The 20,196-nt window shown below is 48.8% G+C and overlaps 6 protein-coding genes across 6 annotated transcripts; 2 read left to right on the forward strand and 4 right to left on the reverse strand.

Moving 5' to 3' along the window:
- Positions 1-2,473: 2,473 nt before the first annotated feature.
- On the reverse strand, positions 2,474-4,216 carry B0J16DRAFT_11028 (S-adenosylmethionine synthetase). Its single transcript, XM_046121427.1, has 3 exons — positions 4,097-4,216; positions 3,855-4,037; positions 2,474-3,730 (listed from the first exon to the last, which is right to left on the reverse strand). Exons 2-3 carry the CDS (start codon positions 3,933-3,935, stop codon positions 2,603-2,605), a joined length of 1,209 nt encoding a protein of 402 aa, XP_045988646.1. The 5' UTR covers positions 3,936-4,037; positions 4,097-4,216; the 3' UTR covers positions 2,474-2,602.
- A 1,541-nt stretch (positions 4,217-5,757) lies between these two features.
- B0J16DRAFT_327222 (GPN-loop GTPase) lies at positions 5,758-6,973 on the forward strand. Its single transcript, XM_046126077.1, has 2 exons — positions 5,758-5,878; positions 6,077-6,973. The coding sequence occupies exons 1-2, from the start codon at positions 5,831-5,833 to the stop codon at positions 6,929-6,931; spliced, it is 903 nt and encodes a 300-aa protein (XP_045988647.1). The 5' UTR covers positions 5,758-5,830; the 3' UTR covers positions 6,932-6,973.
- B0J16DRAFT_327224 (uncharacterized protein) lies at positions 6,974-8,177 on the reverse strand. Its single transcript, XM_046126078.1, has one exon. It carries the CDS (start codon positions 7,836-7,838, stop codon positions 7,302-7,304), a length of 537 nt encoding a protein of 178 aa, XP_045988648.1. The 5' UTR covers positions 7,839-8,177; the 3' UTR covers positions 6,974-7,301.
- A 255-nt stretch (positions 8,178-8,432) lies between these two features.
- B0J16DRAFT_11073 (uncharacterized protein) lies at positions 8,433-11,720 on the reverse strand. Its single transcript, XM_046121434.1, has 2 exons — positions 10,760-11,720; positions 8,433-10,711 (listed from the first exon to the last, which is right to left on the reverse strand). Exons 1-2 carry the CDS (start codon positions 11,498-11,500, stop codon positions 8,759-8,761), a joined length of 2,694 nt encoding a protein of 897 aa, XP_045988649.1. The 5' UTR covers positions 11,501-11,720; the 3' UTR covers positions 8,433-8,758.
- Positions 11,721-13,766: 2,046 nt separating this feature from the next.
- B0J16DRAFT_11108 (uncharacterized protein) lies at positions 13,767-15,263 on the reverse strand. The gene is made up of 3 exons (XM_046121445.1): positions 14,834-15,263; positions 14,015-14,747; positions 13,767-13,962 (listed from the first exon to the last, which is right to left on the reverse strand). The coding sequence occupies exons 1-3, from the start codon at positions 15,094-15,096 to the stop codon at positions 13,882-13,884; spliced, it is 1,077 nt and encodes a 358-aa protein (XP_045988650.1). The 5' UTR covers positions 15,097-15,263; the 3' UTR covers positions 13,767-13,881.
- Positions 15,264-17,523: 2,260 nt separating this feature from the next.
- On the forward strand, positions 17,524-19,584 carry B0J16DRAFT_11089 (major facilitator superfamily domain-containing protein). Its single transcript, XM_046121438.1, has 3 exons — positions 17,524-17,965; positions 18,019-18,387; positions 18,462-19,584. Exons 1-3 carry the CDS (start codon positions 17,814-17,816, stop codon positions 19,480-19,482), a joined length of 1,542 nt encoding a protein of 513 aa, XP_045988651.1. The 5' UTR covers positions 17,524-17,813; the 3' UTR covers positions 19,483-19,584.
- The last annotated feature ends 612 nt before the right edge of the window (positions 19,585-20,196 follow it).

Genomic DNA, 20,196 nt, shown 5'->3' on the forward strand with positions numbered 1-20,196 from the left:
TTCCGCGTCCCACTTCATGTCTATACACGTTCCATATCATCCTCCAAACATCACTCGGATCCAGGCCATCGGCAACTACAGAGCGATTCGATCGGTGCCAAGCATATTGCGCCATTAGAAGAGCATCTGGTTATTGCACCGAACAGACTTCCGGGGTCTTGATTTCGGGAAGTCGCGATTGCAAAGGAACAGGATGTAACATACTGGTCTACCCTCAAAATATTCCATCCACCAACCCAATACTCTTACTCCCGAATATCACTCCAAATAGGCAGGAAGTTATTGATTTACACCACAAGTTTGCATGCCCTCACTCTTGTTACGGGTATGAATACTTTTTCGTCCGTGCTCTTCCCTGCTTGATGCAAGCAAAGCTATTCCAATGTTTCCCATCACAAGCCACTGATATCTCATGCACAGGCTGGCTCGATGTGTCCAACGATACGCACGATGTTTGTCTCACAACACTCTGTAAAAAAGAAAGCTCCGATCAAGCAGGGATATATATGAAGAATAGGCTACTGGGGACCATGTCTTTCATCACATTTAAGAAACTTCAGCAACCTTTGCTGCAGGCGAGACAATTCCTAGTAGCGAATTATAGACATGTTTCAGCCTTGAGGGCCATTCACTCAAGTTCCAAGTATAGATACTACCAGTCAACCGTCACAATAGCCATCCAGTAGATCCCTACCATGTGGTATGAGATGTGGAAGCTCGCCCTTGCGTGAGTTTGGTGATTGGCACAGCCTCAGAGGATTTGCAATGTGCATTCATGGTCAACCTTAGCCGCGTCTCACACTTCAAAACCAAGCTATTCGGACTTAACTCTCTTGCTTATTGCTCCATATTTCAGCTGGCCGTTTACTGCTAGTGACTGTTCAGTCTCTGCAGGGGGTGATCGCTGGAATGGAAAATGAACAGGCCTTCCGGGAATATCAACATCTTTTGAACGCGTTTAGCTAGTCCCAGCCCTGGTGACTGTCCTCCAGAAGAGCACATTAGACTTTTGTGACACCCCATACTAGGTACGACACGACATCATGCACAAGAGATGAGTTCAATGAAATAGCCTTTCCTTCCCCCCTTCGGCTTTCGCTATTACAACTTTTCGAACAACCGTGCCATTGAGTTCATGGCATTCTATACGGCCGTTTGCACTGCAAGGTTGGCTTGCTATATGCTACTACAAGCCACCCCGAGATACGGCCCGCACTGGAATTTCTCTCTAGAAGTTTCCTTCTCGGTAACTTTTGGCACTTCAGATTACTCTCATGGCCTGGCCCAATGAGCTCACTCGGGCTTACAAGAGCCTTGAACCGTGACAGCCACAGAAGCCGAGAAATTACAGTCGATATAGCAGACAAACAATGTACTGCCAGCCCTGTTCATGTTGGCATCGGTCTTTTGCCTACCACAAATGTTTCTTCTTGAGCATTACATCTTGGCGGGGTTGGCTGGGTACACTGCATTCGTGCCAAGGCATAAGCAGCATCTGCTGTACGCAAACGCCTGACGGGAGTTTATCTGTCTGAGTTTCGAGGAAGGCAGGTCAGCAGGCCCATTGATTGGCAGTTACACTGCCTCGACAAGGTTTGGAGTTGAACTTGAGATTTCGCTCCTCGAAGCATGTTCCCGTAACCCAAGAACATTCTGGAATTGATGTGAGCATCAATAGCCAAATCTTAGACAACTTCGTTTTTGACTATCCCACGAAACTCTTAATTGATTACTTTGGTGAGTTCATGGTTGATAGGTGTCATGATGAGAAGCTTTAGATAACATACGTATTGCGTAACAACCCGTGGCGTTGCCACCAGCATTATGACCAACTACGCGTGGGTATGAGAGTTTCGGGTTTCCTTTTACAGCCAAGGCCATCATGACAACCCCATCCGGCATCGGAGCTTAGTTTAAGGGTCCAGTACATTGGTAGGCAAAGTTCATAGCAATATCACAGAAAGCGAGAGAGATTCATAGAGTATTCCCGTAACTTGTTTTCTTTCTTGGTTCTAGCTGCCGTCTGCCTTCGCAGCGACAGGGCGTATCTATCATCAGCCCTTGAGAATCCTTCTATCATTCCAAGATCGACTTTCTAATTAGCGATCGATCCAACCTCCACTGCGTCCTGGTCTCGCCCGCCTACTGCATCAGCTTGGCTAGAGATCCTGGAAAGAAAAAGATGTTGAAGTTCTTTTGTTTCCTCGTCAAAACGCCGCCTTCACGTGAATGCGTCGTCTTTTCGTCATTCCCTTGTCGTGGTATCGTTATAATGCAAGTCTCTTTTGACTTTTTTTTTGCTTCGCCTCACAAATGCAGGTTTGCCCTAAAATGTCTTTGTTGAAAGACGCCCACTCCGTGCCTGGTATATCGCGAAAGAAATCCCCACAGCCGTGGAACCTAAATGGTTTTGGATAGAAATTATAAACAAAACAAAAGCCGGAAACCGACCGTCCTCCCTTCCGGTGGGAGATACACAGGTTTCGTTGAGAACCGTACGCCGCCTATAGTTGCTAAATCAAATGATTACACATCTGTTGTGATGCATGCATAGAGCTGTTGAATACTCTTTTTGTGGTTTGATACTAGATCATAAGCCAGCTTAGAATTTAAGCTGCTTAGGCTGCTCCCAGGAGAAGCTCTGGTTGGTACCGAAGTGTCCGTTCTTGGCAGTCTGGAGGTAGATGGGCTGGTCCAGGTTGAGCTCACGGACGATGACACCAGGTCGGAGGTCGAAGTTCTTGCGGATGATCTCGACGAGCTCCTCAGAGGTCTTCTCAGAGGTGCCGTAAGAGTCGACGTAGATGGAGAGGGGCTCAGCGACACCAATGGCGTAGGAGAGCTGGACAAGGGCACGTCGGCAGAGGCCAGCGTTGACCAGGGACTTGGCGATCCATCGACCAACGTAGGCAGCAGATCGGTCGACCTTGGAGAAATCCTTACCGGAGAAAGCACCACCACCGTGGGCACCCCAGCCACCGTAGGTGTCGACGATGATCTTTCGGCCGGTCAGACCGGCATCACCCTGGGGACCACCAATGATGAAGAGGCCAGAGGGCTGGATGTGGTAGATGGTCTCATCGCTGAGGTACTTGGCGGGGATGACCTTCTGGATGATCTTCTCCTTGATCTCCTTTCGGAGCTCCTCGGTGGTGATGTCGGGAGAGTGCTGAGCAGAGACAACAACGGTGTGGACGCGCTGAGGGACAACGGCACCGTTGTCGTGCTTGTACTCGATGGTGACCTGGGTCTTGGTGTCGGGTCGGAGCCAGGGAAGGGAGCCGTCACGGCGAGCAGCGGACATGGCAGCGTTGAGCTTGTGAGCGAAGAGGAGAGTAAGGGGGAAGAGCTCAGGGGTCTCGTCAGTGGCATAACCGAACATGATACCCTGGTCACCAGCACCGAGCTGCTCAAGAGCCTTCTCGTAGTGGAGACCCTGGGCAATGTCAGGGGACTGCTGCTCAATGGCGACGAGCAGGTTGCAGGTCTTGTAGTCAAAACCCTTCTCGGAGTCATCGTAACCGATGTCCTTGATGGCATCACGGACAACCTTCTGGTAGTCGAGCTTGGCCTGGGTGGTGATCTCACCGAAGACCATGATCATACCGGTCTTGGTGGCAGTCTCACAAGCAACCTTGGAGAGGGGGTCCTCGCGAAGGCAGGCATCGAGGATGGCGTCGGAAACCTGATCAGCGATCTTGTCGGGGTGACCCTCACCAACGGACTCGGACTGGTTGATTGTTAGCGATTGAACTGAGGGATAAACGGAACCTCGGCGCAAAGTCGCAGTGAAGGGCCCGATAAGGACTCCAACAGAGATGACTTGCGCTCGAGCAAGTTAGGGGTTAACCTACGGTGAAGAGGAAAGAACCCTCGTTGTAGTGCTTCCAAGAGGAAGGGTCGGCGTGGACGCCGTTGGTACCGTTGGCAGCCATTGTGAGAATTGGGGTGAAAGGAGGAAGTGAGAGTAGAGGAGACGGCTAAAGGTGGACAGACACGGGATGTCTGAAAGTTGGTGACGAAGGGAAAGGGAGTCACTAGAAAATGCGCTGTTAGATAAAATGGCAACGTAGAGCAATTGGGATGGCAGACATACCTCAAGAAAGGAGATGATTAGAGGAGAAAGAGATAGAAGAGGATGAAGAAGGGAAGAGCAGAAAAAGAATTGAGCGGGAGGTAAAGTACCTTAAAGAAAAAGGCGGGAAGGAGGGGGATGTGCGAATACGTTGATGCAGGCTTTGATATGAGCGAAGTGGGGGGTGGGAATTTTATTTGCGAGAGGTCGGAGAGAATAGCTCGAGCTTTTTTTTTTTTTCTCCTACCCTTGATTGGGTTCTTTTTACTGGATGTATACATACAATTCAAGTCACTCTTATCCGAGACTCGAGTAATGACTCGATATTACGCCTACGCGACAGCTATTTTCTAAGTACCTGTTGAGAAATGCCCAATGCTACAGTACAATGGCTCCTCATGTTGGGAATTGCCAAAAGGCGGGGAGCGACAAAAAAATACTGCCAGTGCTTTTTTTTGTTGACCGGCCGTCGGTCAAAGCAGTCTTGGATCTTCAAGACCCCCGAATCATAAGGGTGTACTTTAGTTTAGTATGAGGGGTTAGCGTGAAGCTCAGGTACACATCTTATCGTTGAGGGAAGGCTTTCGGTGGTCGATACCCTGCGGGTTGGAGGGGTAAATGACACTTGGCTGGGTAGAAAAGGCACCTCCTTCGGAAGCCGAAATTTGCAGCCGTATTGCGCCATCGCACCTGCCGCTATTCAACCCGTACTGTATCCCAAGCAACTTTCCTTGCGGTTCAATCAAGGTAGGTGCTCCTTACTCGTAGTTTCGTACTCGTTTCCCCCGCTTCCTATTGTCTATCCCCTCGTCTGACTTGGGACAATCCGGTGGAAGGAACAATGGGTCAAAAGTTGCCGAACCTATCAGCCTCAAGCCTTGCTAAAATAATCCTTGACCAATTCCCTGACTGATTGACAAACACGTGCACCGCATCTGGAGAAGATAGAATACTAGGTAGTGTTGAGTGGGTGAAGATACCTGACTTAGCAGTCATCATGATAGCCCGAGTCTGGGCATGATAGTAAAGTTGGTACATGGCGGGGCCGAAGAAAGCTACACCAAATTGAGGCACGATGAAAGGCATCCATGAGAAACAACTTTTTTTTTTTTCTGTCGTCCGACAGAGGAGGGGCAAAAAAGAAAAACTTACGAGAGAAAATAGAGGGAAGGAAGGAAGAAAAAAAGAAAGAAAAAAAGAAAGAAAAAACTGCTACCTAATCTATCCGAACTTTTACCCCACCATTCCAGAACGTCAGACCGTGCCAAAAAGATTTCGCCATTTTGAAAAAGCTCGTCACCATCACCACATGTAGAAGATATGTGCCTCTCATCGATAACCGGTTTAACCTAGGCTATCTATCCAAATCTGCATACAGTACTCTGTACATACATACACACATCATTAACCCGATGTTGATTTTTGTTCCTACACTACCTGGACCCGTCCCTTCAAAGTGGAGCTGCTTAGAAACTCGTCTGCAGCTAGCGTTGACCCTGCTACTGGGTAGCAGAAGAATTGTCCTCCAAGATTTAGGGTGACAGAAATAATTGACCTAAGGGCCGATTAGAACTCGCGTAAAGTGACCAAGTTATTTCATCTCCTGTGCTTTTTTCTGATACCCTGACGTCCTCGAAGCTCGCAGCTACTGACGGCACTGTATCTAATCGCATTTTGTCCCCTCCCTTGTCAATTTGACTTGACTTGACCTGAAGAAACAAAACACCAAATCGCATACATCACCACCTCTTCAATATGAGCAAGTTCGGTGCTATGGTTATGGGCCCTGCGGGCGCGGGCAAGGTATGTAAACATGTCATTTCATATTGACTCAGTATGCCTACATTGTATTTCGCTTATTGTTCTGGGATGCCATACCGCCTATTCTTTTTTTCTGCAATATTACTTCCACCATGTCGCCTTGAATCGCGTGCTTGGGTCACAATATCCCCAACGTTCATTCAAGCGCCTCAACTGACCTCGTATTCGTGTCACGTCTAGTCTACTTTTTGCGCCGCCCTCATCACCCATCTCAACCTCAACCGCCGTTCCGCCTTTTACATCAACCTCGACCCTGCCGCCGAGACTTTTGAACATGAACCCGATCTCGACATAAAGGAACTCATCTCTCTCAAAGATGCTATGGAAGAGGTTGGCCTCGGGCCTAACGGTGGTCTTATCTACTGCTTCGAGTTTCTCATGGAGAATCTCGACTGGTTGACAGAAGCTCTCGACGGCCTGACCGAGGAGTATCTCATCATTATCGACATGCCTGGACAGATCGAGTTATATACCCACGTTCCTATTCTGCCAGCTCTGGTCAAATTCCTGTCGCAGCCTGGTTCTCTCGATGTTCGCATGGCCGCAGTTTATCTCCTCGAAGCCACATTTGTCGTTGACCGCGCAAAGTTCTTCTCGGGTACCCTCAGTGCCATGAGTGCCATGCTTATGCTTGAGGTGCCACACATTAACATCCTGTCCAAGATGGATCTCGTCAAGGGTCAGGTCAAGAAGAAGGATCTCAAGCGCTTCCTCACCCCCGATGTAGGCCTACTTGACGACGATCCTATCGAGCGTGCACGCCGTGTTACCGAGGGTCCCGAAGCCGAAGACGACGAATCAAAAGCACCCGACGAGAAGGAACAGGTTATGAAGGGCGCCAGTTTCAGACGATTGAACCGCGCAGTGGCTGGCTTGATCGAAAGTTTCAGCATGATCAACTACCTCAAACTGGATGTGACCAACGAGGACAGTGTGGGTGCTATTCTAAGTCACATTGATGACTGCATACAGTTCCATGAGGCACAAGACCCCAAGGAGCCTGGCGACGAGGAATACGAAAACTACGACGATTAGACTGGGTTTTACGAGAAAATGAACATGTGAAGAAAAGGAAATATGTGGTATCTTGATAGTACTATTGCATAGCGCCGGCGTTACTGGTTGCTTTCCATAATCTGAGGCTGAACAGAGCTTAGATATGATGTGCCCTTGTCTCTCAGTTTTCCACCTTAACCTGTCCCCAATTTTCCAACTTTTTCGTGACGTGATGAGATAACAATGCCCGGGTAGTAATTGTGCTGTAGTGATTGATGCTATTGATATTCGGTTTTCGTGTTTCTTTGTCGTATTCCATGTCATTGGGGTATCCAAATAGTGTCGTATCGTGTGCCTAACGGTGATCGCTAAATGGCTGCAGGCTGCACGCATCTTATCAAAGAGATTTTTATCTGGATCGTCCAGAGGCATGTCCTCTTGTTCCAGCCATGCCCTGCTGTGCCTCGTAGCGGTCATACTCTTGCAGCCAAACGTCTTTGATGACAGTCAGATATCCCACGATCTTAGCGCCCATGACGGTCATATCCCTAGCGCTTTCGAAAACTCCGCGCTCGTAAATCCAAGCTGCTATCGCAAACAAGAAAGCCCATGTCACAATGCGCATCGCCATGCGTGTCCACCACATAAGCAGACGACGGATCCAGTTGAGGATGATAACAACAGTGGCAAGTACCACCAGCGACGCAATAACACCAACGAGGCCTTGGTTTTCTGCGAGTAGAATCATGACGCGATCGAATATGGGTTCAAGGATAGGCGCAACAGTGTCAAGAAGGTTCTGCGCTTGGACGAGGACGTTGCGCGCGACGATCTGGACTGGTGAGCTAGGGTGGAGAATGTGTTTCTGGACAGAATCGGCGAGCTCTGGGGGCAGTAGGGCCGTAAGTAGGTGTGTCGCCATATTCGGTGGTTCAACGGATGGCATTTTTGGGAGTGGTCGTTGATGATAGTCTTCAGTGTTAGGGTTGTAGGTTGAGGTTGATGGTGGGGGAAATGTTTGTTTTCGTGGCTTTTCTGAGCTAACGTTGCAGGGTAGTCTTAAAAGTGAAGTTGCGGTCTACGATGGGTAAGGTGAGCAGGACCAAATTAGATACCCCTTTGTTTTGATTTTTAGGCTGGAGTTACATAAAGTAACGTGTAATTTATTTTGAAACTTGCTTTTGATGCTATGCACGGGTGAAAGAGTCTGCGAAGTTTTGATCAAAGAAGGACCTGTTAATTGGTCCTTTGTATCCATTAATTACAAAGCATCCCTGACAAACAATGAACTAGATGCATTATCATCAACTCTTGCCACTGACGACTGAGAAATAATGTTGAATTTTATGTCTCCTTTACAGTCGAAGAGCTCATACATCATTCACTTGATTTTCCCTCAGCACGATCATAACTTTCGTTGATACTTCGCAGAGATTGCAGTTCTATCACATGCAAAACGTCCATTGTCCATTAAGCGAAGGGTCCCTGCACGGACCATCATCCAAAGCACGCAAGCTGGCCGAGCGGATATAAGTGAACCTAGTCTGAAAGTCTGTAAAGCGAGTAGTTGTATGTTAATGTAGGAGGCTTGGCACTAGATTTGCGAGCCTTCTAAGCTAAAATATTTACAAAATAGAAAGAAAATCGCTAGACTTGACGGGTATCGAACATTGACCTGGTCTGATCCAAGACAGGCCTTAACGCCACCTGCTCTAAACCAGAGCATCATCATCATCTGTGATATGTAATATCCCCAATCCCAATCCTCCATCCCCCACCATGCAAAGCGCCAATACCTTGTAACAGTAACAGAAATGCCACATCTTTTGCACCATCTTCCAAGTATAAACGTCAGAGAAATCGTCTTCACTCATCAAGTCCCTCGAGTATGCGTCGCGCAGCGTCCATCCTCCTGCGATACATACGTGCCTCTGAACCAGCACTGGACGACTCTGTCAACCCGAGCACACATTTTCCAAGACTGGCCACAAGTCTCTCTACCAGTATCTGGCTCTCTTTGTCTAACCCTTGCATGGGTGACGCATCCCCTGACAGATGCCCAGTCTCGATGCCGCCTAAGGTAGCGGCTTCGTTCATGAGACTCGCAGATATCTGCTTAAGCTCCGAGTCAGGCGACCCCCCAGGAGTGCTACTGTTAGGTGTCAGGATCCCGTTGGTCGTCTTGGATTTGTCCACAAGTGGAAAACTTCGGTTCGTCCCCGTGGATCCGAACGACGACATTGAAGGGCGATGTCGTGCGTAGCTAGCTGCACTACTGGCAGGGCGATGTACCACAGTGTTACGCCGGGGCTGCGATTGCTGTATATCGACAGAATTGGCCCTCGAGCTGGCCCTTCCCTGAGGAAACTGGAAGCCTCCAAAGGTTGTTCGTTTTGTACTTGTAGGCCCATTCGCATTCTCTTGTACGTCGACGACGGCCTCCGTCACATCCTCGAAGTCTGAGTTGCGGCTTGAGCGACCCTCGGTAGCTGTAGCAAACGTATTGAAGGACGCCATAGACTCGACACTCGGCCTTCGTTCATGGTCAGAATCGGAGTCGGGGGCAGGAGCAGGAGTGGGGACAGGCCCGCGAGTTGTCTCGACAGAATCGCCTGAGCTAACACTGCTCACGCTGCTCCAGCTCTCTCGTCTCCGCTGGCTCATTGACCCCATAGCTGAATGAAGGAAGAAGTGCTCATAGTCGAAAGCGTCTTCGCGGTCCTCGTGGGATACAGGATTTTGAAATGCATCGTGGTATGACGATTCGCCGCTTTCGCTCTCGAAATCCACAAACTCGTCGTCATCGTCCTCCAACTGATCGTCGTATCCAGCTTGTTGATTGTACTGGAGCTCTTGCTTCACTTCCTCATCGCTCTGTTCTAAATCTCCCTCCCACGTTTCGCCATCGTCAATCGTGTCGTCGTTTTCCTGCGCCTGAGATTCGTTTTGAAGATCAAGTTCTCCGTTCAACGGAGGGGACACCTTCGTCTCGTCCACCACTGCTTCACCCGCTACCTCAAAGGTGTCGCGAGCATCTTGATACTCGATATCTGCTGTCTTAGCTCTTTCCAACTCCGAGACATCATTCATATCCGGCTTGGGTGACTTTTGAGTATCAAGCTTCTCGTTAGAAGCATTCCGACTCCATGGAGCCTGCCAGGAAAGTGCATCAGGAGTGCTTTCTTGCGATTTTCGAGATTCTGGGAATCCTTGATCCCATCTTGCATGCGTGAAGGGGCTGGGTGTTCTGAGACTCTGCAAACTTCGTCGCTTCAGGCTATCGGCTCTGGCCTGCTCCTTAAGACTGGAAATTTTCCCTCTCAAATCTTTCATTTGGTGCTTGAGATCCCGTACTTGAGCAACAGATGCGGACCTGGGAATTTCCGTATCTGTCATGGAGCCAAAACCTGGGCTAAGTTGGTTGTAAAGACGGGAACTGCGTCGACTATCCCCTGGCATACCGCCTTCGTCTTCGCTCAGAGCTTCCATCATAGGATCAAGAGCGCCCATAGGACTTCTCTGAGGAGCTCCATAGCCAATTCCCAAAGCATCTGCACTTCTCGAAGAAGTCAGCGGTTGACGGTAGCCCCCAGCGGCCCCCAAGGCACTAGCAGATCGTTGCGGAAAACTTGGACTCGCAAGCGCATTATGGAATCCGTTTTCACTGGTGTCCCTGGAATGGGTTTGTCCTGACCCTAAGCCGGCGGTGGACTCTCGTAACGATGTGACGGGGCGCGCAATTGGAGGAGAAGGTGTCGAGCCATCGGACATAGGAGTATAGAGAGAACTCCTTGCCCTCGAGAGGTTCCCTTCCATTGTCTGTGGATTTGTCAGTAACGCACATCAGATTCCATAATTAAAACCTACTGTTAATCTTTGCTTGGCATTTGCCAGAATCTGTTCGGCTCTATCGCTAAGAGAACTGGATGAATGGCGCTGGATGGAGATATCCTGGATACGAGGCACGCGCACAGTCTGAGGCTCCCGCGCAGCGGTCCCCTCAACATAGGACGAAGCCATGCTCTCTTCATCATCGCCCTGAAAATTGACATCATCGACACTGACAGCATCGTCAAAATCACCAAATTGCCGACCACGACCCTGCGACGTTATCGTACTATTAGAGTCGAGCGAGGATTTCCTTTCGCGTTTCTGTATTTGCGACCTTGACTTGATGCGTGATGCGCCCGCAGTTGGCGAGGAACCCAGTACATGATCTTCATTACTGTAAACAGACAACTGCGCCGAGCCGCGCCGTCCCCCTTTTCCCACAACGCTCTCTACTTCTGTCACCTCGCCAATATCAGACAGCATAGTCCCGTTTCCATATATGATAGGAGTCGCAGGAGAAATCGGTCCAGCGATGAATTGGTTCTGCGAATTAGGGAGATGAAATCGCATGTCGGCGGGTTGAATATTGTTCCATATCGGGATGTGTGACTGCGACGGCTCGTCGAGAGAGATATCCCAGTCATTATCGGGTAAGATCATGTCAGGATTTGTGAGAGTAGGTGATCCAGGGACTGGCCCATAGTTGGACGAAGAACCGGAGCTCGACTTGCCATGGCGAATATCGCGACTGTAATTAGGAATGGTTTGCGCCGCCATGATTTTCGCAGTAGGTGTGGCCGAACACAAGGAGAGGATTGATGTCTGGTATGCCCAGTGTTCAGTTGACAGGATTATGTCTTGTCTTGTTTCGTTTCGTCTCGTCTTGTAGCGCGCTTGAAGCTAAGCGATTGTCAGGTTTTTAGGACACGGCGCCCAGACAGGCCCCAACGTCGTATCGTTCGTCTCAACTCGGCTGCGCACGCGAGCTAGCTTGCAGGAGGCTTATTGTGATTCTTGTTTCTGAAGGGATGCGCAGGATCGTGATTCGATGGTTTTAGAGACGATGACTTGCTGGTCAAGACTCTCTGCCAGTTGAAAAGCAGTAGCGTGGCGCAAGAAAATTAGAGCGGCAGTTGGCAATCGCGATGGTATGTCGATCGGACAAAGGAGGGAAGGAAAGCAGTCGAGTAAGGAGCGAATGATTAGACGAGGGGTGAATTAAGCAGGTAGTCGGTAGGACGTATTATGAAGTAGAGAACAAAGGGAAGGTGAGGTTCTATTCGCAAAGGCGCAGTTAGCCAAAGACAATAACAATGGACCAATTAGGCATGTCCAACTCAAAGAACCGCCTTGAGAAGGAGCGAGGGAGAGCATCCAAAGCGGAAAAGGCAATTGATTGAATGGATGGACGGAAAGAATGATGGCGATGGACGTTGGGGTTCCCTTATTGGAATGAACTGCACGTGGGTACGTACCCTTTTAATTGAGCTCGGCCTTGACTCTCAGACCTCTATGCAGTTCTTCTCCACAGATCTTAAATAACAACACCATAAGAGGCCCGGAATATAGTATCATAAGATGGGTGTTAAGACATTGAAGAAAGCCGTTGGATCCTGGCGCAATTATGCAGCTTTAGGTTTTCAGTCAGCTTCCAAGGAAAAGGTTGGCAACGGTCTTGGAATGGACTTTTCAATCTCTGGCGTCGGCGCCCAGTTTTGGATTCGACCTACAGAACTTAGGTCTATAGGTACAGTACCGTACCAGTACCTGCACTAACCGACCTGAGGTCTGAGCTGGAGCATTCGCTGGACTTTGAGTGGACTGGCGCCTGGGCCGTTAGCAGAATGGGGAAACATGGGGGGACTCTGCCCTGTTTGCTGTCGATTTGGGGCACTTTGTTTTTTCCTTTCAGCGCTGTCCCGAGTCTTTGATTGGTGGTGATCGATAGGCTAGCCAGTAAAAGATTGAAACAATGGTGTATGGCGCCGCGCGTAAATGGAAACGGCGATGGATGAATGGACGTCAGGTTCAATACATCTTAGTTGTACTGTAGAAACAGAGTCGTGCAAAGATCTGCGGTGATCCGCAAGAGAAGAGTCTGCGTAGTCTGTCCCTCTATGGATACTGCACATGTACTAGTACAGATAGTAGGTCCACGTAGACTACCTGCTTGTCGTTCTGCTATTCTCCTGAAGAAGGGATCCAATACGAGACAACATCTGCAATGGTACATGGCATTAATATCCGTCACTAAAAGTACGATTCTTCTCCAATTAGGTTGCATTCTCCGGTACTATGGATAAACTAGGCTGATCAATATGTTGCACCAAGCAATTTCCTTTCCCTACGTGTTATAGACCGGGATTACCATGTAGTACCATAGTACGGACCACCAAGAACCGCCGCAATGACTGGACGCAATAAATAGGCCTGCTAGGTCAGAGAAAGGGGCGCCAATTCAACTGACCGTTCGGCGCTCGCTTCCATTGCTGGGATATACCCCTTTAGGAAAGCTTCTAGATTGTTGAAAGAACAGCTTAATCAAACTTCCAAGCTGAAAGAATACCAGTTTCATCTTTACCAATAGCATAATGCTTTCGAAACTGGTTAAAATGAACAACAATCTCTACTTGTGATGCAAGAAGCAATTACAAATATGGCGGCTTACAAGAGATGCTGTGTAAATAGTAGTAACGTAGCACGGCTGTCATATCTCAGCAAACATCCGATCTCGAGCCAACGCCCGCGAAAAGCACTTCGCGTTTCAATAAAAGACGCCGCGAAATGCTACGACAAAAGAAAGCCCAGATCGAGCCCTGACCTATGTATTGGAACAGATCAGCCCGAGACCAAATCCAAGGCTTGGTTGCCAAGCCATCAGCTGCTCACGCATCCAATATTCCACAGCTTTTTCGCAAAGCTTGAATAAGGGTTGGCTTGTCACATCTCATAAGATCTTGTGGCGAAACATTTCTTTTTCCAGTCATGCCGTCATCCCATTTTTAGATATATCCCATCTATAGCAACTCCTAAACAAAATGCATTTTTCCTTTTCGCAAAAGTGTATCCCTGTGTGTTTTTCTTTCCGTAATCTAGTTCAAAGCAATCGTAACCTTCCTCTCCAAAGTCTTTTCTTTTCTCGCATATGCGAAAAGCATTTAGTCGTCGGCGAAAGCCTCAGCTCGGGCCTCGACATTCTTCTGTGACTGGTCCTTGGAGGGTCGGTTGGCAATGAGGCGCTGACAGGTTAGTATCACACGGCTTGTCGTATGGTGGGTGAGTGGCACTTACAACCAGGTTTCGCAACAGAATAGCAATGGTGACCTTGCCGACGGATGGCACGTAGATGGAGGCCTTTTCCTTGATGGCGGGGCCGTCAAAGTTTCTGTAAGAGGAGAAGTTGATGCAGACGGCACCGTCGCGGATAAGCTCGGTAGGAACCTTGAAAGACTCAACGGGGACACCTCCAATGACAACATCACTGAGGGGAAGGCAGTCCTCCAGCTTCCAGCCCTCCTTGTCCGCGACGAGGTGGCGGGCCTTCTTGATACCCTCTCCTCGGGTAAAAACCTGGACACCGGTGACATCCACGGAGTAGACGGTGGCTCCGTCGTTGGCGAGCAGAGCAGCAAGAGGTCGGCCGTTGACCTCAGATCGGTTGATGACGGTGATGGTCTTGCCGAAGAGTCGGTTGCCAGAAGCCAGGATGGGGTTGTAGATCTGCAGGTACTCTAGGATCTTGACTACAGCGAGAGGAGTGCAAGGAAGGATGGACTTCTTGCGGTTCTCAGGAGGGTCAATGAAGCGAATGTTGTGGTACATGTTGTGGATGTGCTGGTGTCGAAGACCCTCGACATCCTTGCCGAGATCGACAGACTCCTGGATGTACTTGTCGTGGGAAGGGTTGTTGGGGAAGATGGGATAGTAGACGATCATGCCGTCGACATCCTCATCTTCATTGGCCTTCATGATCTCCTCCTCGAGGAGCTCCTTATCCACGGTTCGGAGGTCAAAGTTGAAGCCGCTATGGCATACATTAGCGCCAGGCCAGGGGGTAGCCATCACCCGATAGACAGAGCGATATTCAAGCTACACAGAGGAATATCTCACTTCTCTTCACATGTCTTCTTGGACCACTCAGCGTACTTAACAGCAGCAGGGTCACCATTGGCGAGGAAAGCAGCCAGTGTAGGTGTGAATGGGTTTTCGCCTTGGATCTTAGCCAATGTGTCCTTGACCTCACCAAGGAAGCCCTTGGCGATGGTCTCAGCGGTGATGACCTTGCAGGTCTTGGGGACGTTTGAGGAAGCCATTGCAAAGGTTCTCAAGTTTAGACTCAGACTGCGAAGGCAGGTATTTATCTGAGATCTCATGGTTAGTCACATGTATTTCTTCAAATTGATCGATTGATATCTCTGTCTCTTCTCTCTTTCTTCTCTCATGAGTCTAACAAGGTGAAGACACACCGAGAGCAACCCCACATAATTTTGGCTATGAGCCGTACTACCAGCATTTTTTGGAGTGAGGGGATACGATGCCGTCACAGCAAAAGCTGGGGGCACGTGATGAGGAGGCTAAGACAAAGACATGTGGGAGAGGAGAGAGAGACTCACCTTTTTGAGAGATTGGGGGGACTTTGGTTTGATTCAACTTTGACCAAAACCTGGAGATTTAAGGAGAAAGAAGAACAACAATTGCAAGTTAAATGTTTCCCCCACCAAAGAAAACAAAACTGTTAGTGACTCGTCGGGGGCCCATGGAGGGGCATTCTTCAAGAAAAAAATGTTTGCGCAAAAAAATTCATAGGCCCGACCCTTCATTCCTCCACTCAGAAGACAGAGTTTTGAATGCCCCTCTTACTTCATATAGTTTAGCGCTATGGCTACCCTGGTTGATCTGTGAATCCCTCAAAACATTGCTCCATGGGGAATCACGACTTTATCCAAGATTAAGTTGTAAATAAGATCTCAGCTCCCAGCGACGACTTATATATCGACTAATAGGAAGAGCAAAGGCATGCGATATGAGATACGAAATACTAGGCTCAAAAAGGAAACTATCAAGATTCCCCAAAGCCCAGCATTTGTTCCATCCTTCTAGCCTCATTCCTCTTGCCGATTTCGGCGCGTGGTTAAAGCGCCTAGTTCCACTTGCCTATTATTACGCCACTTTTCAGAGTGACAAGCAATAAGTGGAAAGCATTGTCACATCTTCGCATCCATCCATCCATCCATATCTTGGTGCCAACCTTGACGTCTTTATATTCCAGCAACACTCAAATTTCGCCAAGGGCAATGTTGGTTCTGACACGTCCAAGCGGGCGGCTCGGATCTCTTCCAGGGTCAGATCCCGGGAGGTATTAAACTCAAATACTGCTTCCCAGTGTTCTCAGTGGTTACCCAACCACGCCCAGTGGCTGTATGGCTTTTGCTAGTCCTCGACCTGGACGATTTCAAGCCTTATTTCATATTGCGCTGAACATTCCAAAGAGTCCGAGCAACAGGATCAACGGGCGCAAGCAAGTGCTTATTATGTATCCAAGGATTGCTCACCGAGAAGAGCGATCCCGATCTGCTATGCTACTCTTTCCTCATGCCCCTGACGATGGAGGCATTTCGAGTGACGACATAGCATATATATACTATGCTAAGTCGCTAACAAGTGCAACTTTGTTCGCGACAGTTGGAGGCTTTATAATAGCCAAAGACTAGGGTCAATATTGACAAGACACCGCCAGCTTACAACGCCCGCAACAAGATAGGATAATTCCCTAGCGCATTGCCGTATCTGGTTCAATCCTCGGCTTTCCAATTCAGAAATAACAACGTTCGAAAAGATCCTTATCTCCGTCGTTTCCAGGGTCTATCTCCCTTTATCGCTGAAGCTTGAACTGCTAAGTGGTATATATATGACCCTACCCCGCCACACCTTTACTCCGCGGAGATTCACATTTCAGCACTCTAAATACCACCACGGCCTTATCTCCCACCCTTCTGAGCGCCAACCAGGCCCCTGGAACAAGCCACTTGACAGCGGCCGGGGAATCTCAATAGCCTTGTCCCTTATCGCGGCTCTTGTTGATCGTCCTTGCTGCAGCCGTTACGCCCAGGCACCCCTGGCCTGTACCCAATGATATGTTAGGCATTTGACCAGAGACGATCAGCTTATCGGACGACACAGACGTGAGCTCCCTGGCTTACAACTTAAGGCTCTGGCCAAGTTAAGTAGTCTCGGTACATGGCCGTCTCAAACCTGATAATGCTCCTGCAGGCCTTATCTCGCCATGTCTAACAAGCACGCGTATCTTCTTCCAACTCGTATACTTGCAATCTTGCATTATTTGAGACATGGGCTGGAAAGAAAAAGCACATGTCAATAAATATCATTCGTCCAAATCGTTATCTCTATCGGTTAATTCAATTTGGAACCTGGCTATTCGCCCTCGCTTGAGTGATTGCGCCTTGACGCCCAAAGGACCATCCAGGAGTTGTCAGGGGCAGACAGCGTAATTACTTGCGACTTCAAGAGGACTCACCATCTTTGTGAAAATATTCTAGATATATAGCAAGATCCAAGTGTCTGTCAAGGTCGATCGTCTATCCGTTGGCTCGCTTCGAGGACTTCAACTTATCGACCGCTGAGGCCCTGCAACACTGCAATACAACGGCCCGCTCTTAGCCTACTTCATCAGTCTTGTCCTTATCTGATCAACGAGGAATCGTGCACAGAAATCTGGATCGTGCATCTCCGGGCTTCCGAGTGTCGCTGCACCGTTCGCTCACCATCTTACGATACAGCATAGCCAAGCTGTCTTATTCTTATCGATTCCATATATCGCAAAGACAATCATAGGAGAACCGGAGATACAATATTTGATACTTTTGCGAATCTCGTTTTGCCAACTATACAGCACAATTTATATATATGTCCTCAGCGTTGTCCTGTTCGAAAGAATATCCTGGCTAGACATCAACAAGCAACTCGGAGATAATCAAGACCCTTTCAATCTTCACAACCTATTCTCGCTGTTCTTGAAGGTTCTAATTATCCGGCTTGAGATTTACCAAGTTCATCAACAAACCCGTTCACGATGGGTTTTCAAATCGCCCACCTATGGAAGGCCCCTGAGGTCAACCCCATCAGTAGAAAAGCACGAAGTGTACCAATGCTCAACCCTGTCAATATGTATGGCCGAGTGTTCTCTTTCTCATGGCTAGGCTTTATGCTTGCATTTTGGGCCTGGTAAGTTTCAAAATTCCAAATGTTGGTGTGTGGTATATTGATGAAGTACCAAGGTACACTTTTCCCCCTCTATTGACCGTCACTATCAAAGAGGATCTTCACCTTACACCGGCACAAATTGCAAACTCCAATATTGTTTCACTCTCGGCTACTTTCTTCCTTCGATTCTTGACCGGTCCTCTATGCGACTTATACGGCCCCCGACGTGTCTTCGCTTACTTGATCCTTCTCGGCTGCCTGCCCATCGGTCTTGCACCACTTGTCAACAGTGCTACTGGTCTATACGTCTCTCGATTCTTCATTGGTATTCTAGGAGCTACATTTGTACCTTGTCAGGTGTGGTGCACCGGGTTCTTTGACAAGAACGTCGTTGGTACTGCCAATGCTCTTGCTGGTGGATGGGGAAATGCCGGTGGTGGAATGTAAGTCACTCCTCTAACCCTGTGAAGCTTCCAGAGTGGAGTGGATCGTAAAGACATAGACTAACTCTTTGAAGCACTTACTTCATCATGCCTGCTGTCTTCGACTCACTGGTTGCTAATCACGGCCTGACTCCATCCAAGGCTTGGAGGGTCACATTTGTTGTTCCCTTGGTCTGCTTGATCGTCTGCGGTCTCGGCATGCTGTTCCTCTGTGACGACAGCCCTATGGGTTCCTGGGATGACCAGAGTGAGCTTGTCCGAAAGAACATGGAAGCACATGGTATCTCTAGTTCAGGCGATGTTACTCCTATCCGTACACCCGACCGCTCGGGTTCAGACGAGGAAAAGAACCCTGGTGAGGAGAGAGATGTCAAGGTTGGTGACCACGAACACTCCATCTCACGCAGTGAAGCTATGGAAATCGCGCGAGGCGAGATCGTTGTCAAGCCCAGTCTCCGCGAAGCCCTCCCCGTTACGTACTCCCCTCAGACCATTTTCCACGTTGCGACCTATGCGTGTTCATTCGGTGGCGAGCTTGCGATCAACGCTATCCTGAGCTCGTACTTCAAGAAGAACTTCCCTCATCTCGATCAGACCAAGGCTAGCAACTACGCTGCGATCTTCGGCTTCCTCAACTTCGTGAACCGACCTTTGGGTGGTGTTATCGCGGACATCTTGTACAACAACTTTGGACGTAGCCTCTGGCTCAAGAAGGCTTGGATCGTCGCCTGCGGAGTCCTGACGGGTGCTCTTCTCATTGTCATTGGCAAGGTCAATCCATCTGAAGCTAACGGGGGAGACATCGGTACGATGGTTGGCCTTGTGGTGGTTATGGCTATCTTCATCGAGGCTGGTAACGGTGCCAACTTTGCTCTAGTGCCTCACGTCCACCCCTCTGCCAACGGTATCCTGTCGGGACTGACAGGAGGTGGTGGTAACATCGGTGGTGTTATTTTCGCGATTGTCTTTCGCTTCATGCATGGTGGTAACGACTACGCCATGGGCTTTTGGGTTATCGGAATCATCACCATCGCACTTAACTTGGCTGTATGCTGGATTCCTCCACTGCCCAAGGGCCAGATTGGTGGCCACTAAAGGTCGTTTGCGTATGGAGTGGAAAGAGGGAACACATAAATGAGATAGACGTGTGATTTACAAAATTATTGGTTGGGTTAAATGTTTAGCAGGCGCGAATTGGTCATTGTCTTGTATGGGCAGGTTATGGTTAATAGGATATCCCGTCGCATCAAAGGACGATGCGAGTTTTTCTTTCTTCATGAATACAATTGGGTAATAGTTCATGATAAAGTCCTTGGAATCCTGCGTGTTACCATTTGCTTAATGTCTATCATATGGTAGGATGACTGGACGAGTGGTCGCCACATGCCCTCAGTATCCGGTAGAGCCATTATTAAAAACGGAACAAGTAACTGAATGCAAGACATTCATTACCAAGCTTTTACAGCCCGCAACAATATGCGCTTAGGTCCTCCACCATGCAACCAACAGCACATGAGCACAAGCACCAAACGCTCATCATCAATGACATACTCTGCGTTCTTTCGCCCAGGCCAAATGACGTTGGCAATGAGACATTGAATTCGAACCTGTCCCTGCCGATCAAACGCCACAAAAGCGCCGCGTGCGTTTGACAGATAGACAAGAGGCGCAGTGGCAGTGACACAAGATGAGGGAACCGGGCTTTTTGTATGTTTCCTCCGTGTGGAACGGGACACGAATGTGAGACTTGTGTACGCAATCAACTGCATCAAGACTCTGCATGTCGCAGACGTTCGTTAGGAGTAACGA

The sequence above is a fragment of the Fusarium flagelliforme genome (assembly GCF_020744385.1).
Source record: "Fusarium flagelliforme strain FIESC 12 MPI-CAGE-AA-0113 chromosome Unknown B0J16scaffold_1, whole genome shotgun sequence".
Lineage (NCBI taxonomy): Eukaryota > Fungi > Ascomycota > Sordariomycetes > Hypocreales > Nectriaceae > Fusarium > Fusarium flagelliforme.

Excerpts from the sequence above, each read along its gene's own strand:
- B0J16DRAFT_11108 (XM_046121445.1), bottom strand. The coding sequence starts at position 15,096 with ATGAGATCTCAGATAAATACCTGCCTTCGCAGTCTGAGTCTAAACTTG. Across the intron at positions 14,748-14,833 it reads AAGAAGACATGTGAAGAGAA|CGGCTTCAACTTTGACCTCC; the intron begins GTGAGATATTCC and ends TGTATGCCATAG. Across the intron at positions 13,963-14,014 it reads TTCTGTTGCGAAACCTGGTT|CGCCTCATTGCCAACCGACC; the intron begins GTAAGTGCCACT and ends CTAACCTGTCAG.
- B0J16DRAFT_327222 (XM_046126077.1), top strand. The coding sequence starts at position 5,831 with ATGAGCAAGTTCGGTGCTATGGTTATGGGCCCTGCGGGCGCGGGCAAG. Across the intron at positions 5,879-6,076 it reads GCCCTGCGGGCGCGGGCAAG|TCTACTTTTTGCGCCGCCCT; the intron begins GTATGTAAACAT and ends TGTCACGTCTAG.
- B0J16DRAFT_11073 (XM_046121434.1), bottom strand. The coding sequence starts at position 11,500 with ATGGCGGCGCAAACCATTCCTAATTACAGTCGCGATATTCGCCATGGC. Across the intron at positions 10,712-10,759 it reads ATGCCAAGCAAAGATTAACA|ACAATGGAAGGGAACCTCTC; the intron begins GTAGGTTTTAAT and ends ACAAATCCACAG.
- B0J16DRAFT_327224 (XM_046126078.1), bottom strand. The coding sequence starts at position 7,838 with ATGCCATCCGTTGAACCACCGAATATGGCGACACACCTACTTACGGCC.
- B0J16DRAFT_11028 (XM_046121427.1), bottom strand. The coding sequence starts at position 3,935 with ATGGCTGCCAACGGTACCAACGGCGTCCACGCCGACCCTTCCTCTTGG. Across the intron at positions 3,731-3,854 it reads AGGGTTCTTTCCTCTTCACC|TCCGAGTCCGTTGGTGAGGG; the intron begins GTAGGTTAACCC and ends ACAATCAACCAG.
- B0J16DRAFT_11089 (XM_046121438.1), top strand. The coding sequence starts at position 17,814 with ATGGGTTTTCAAATCGCCCACCTATGGAAGGCCCCTGAGGTCAACCCC. Across the intron at positions 17,966-18,018 it reads ATGCTTGCATTTTGGGCCTG|GTACACTTTTCCCCCTCTAT; the intron begins GTAAGTTTCAAA and ends TGAAGTACCAAG. Across the intron at positions 18,388-18,461 it reads GGAAATGCCGGTGGTGGAAT|CACTTACTTCATCATGCCTG; the intron begins GTAAGTCACTCC and ends AACTCTTTGAAG.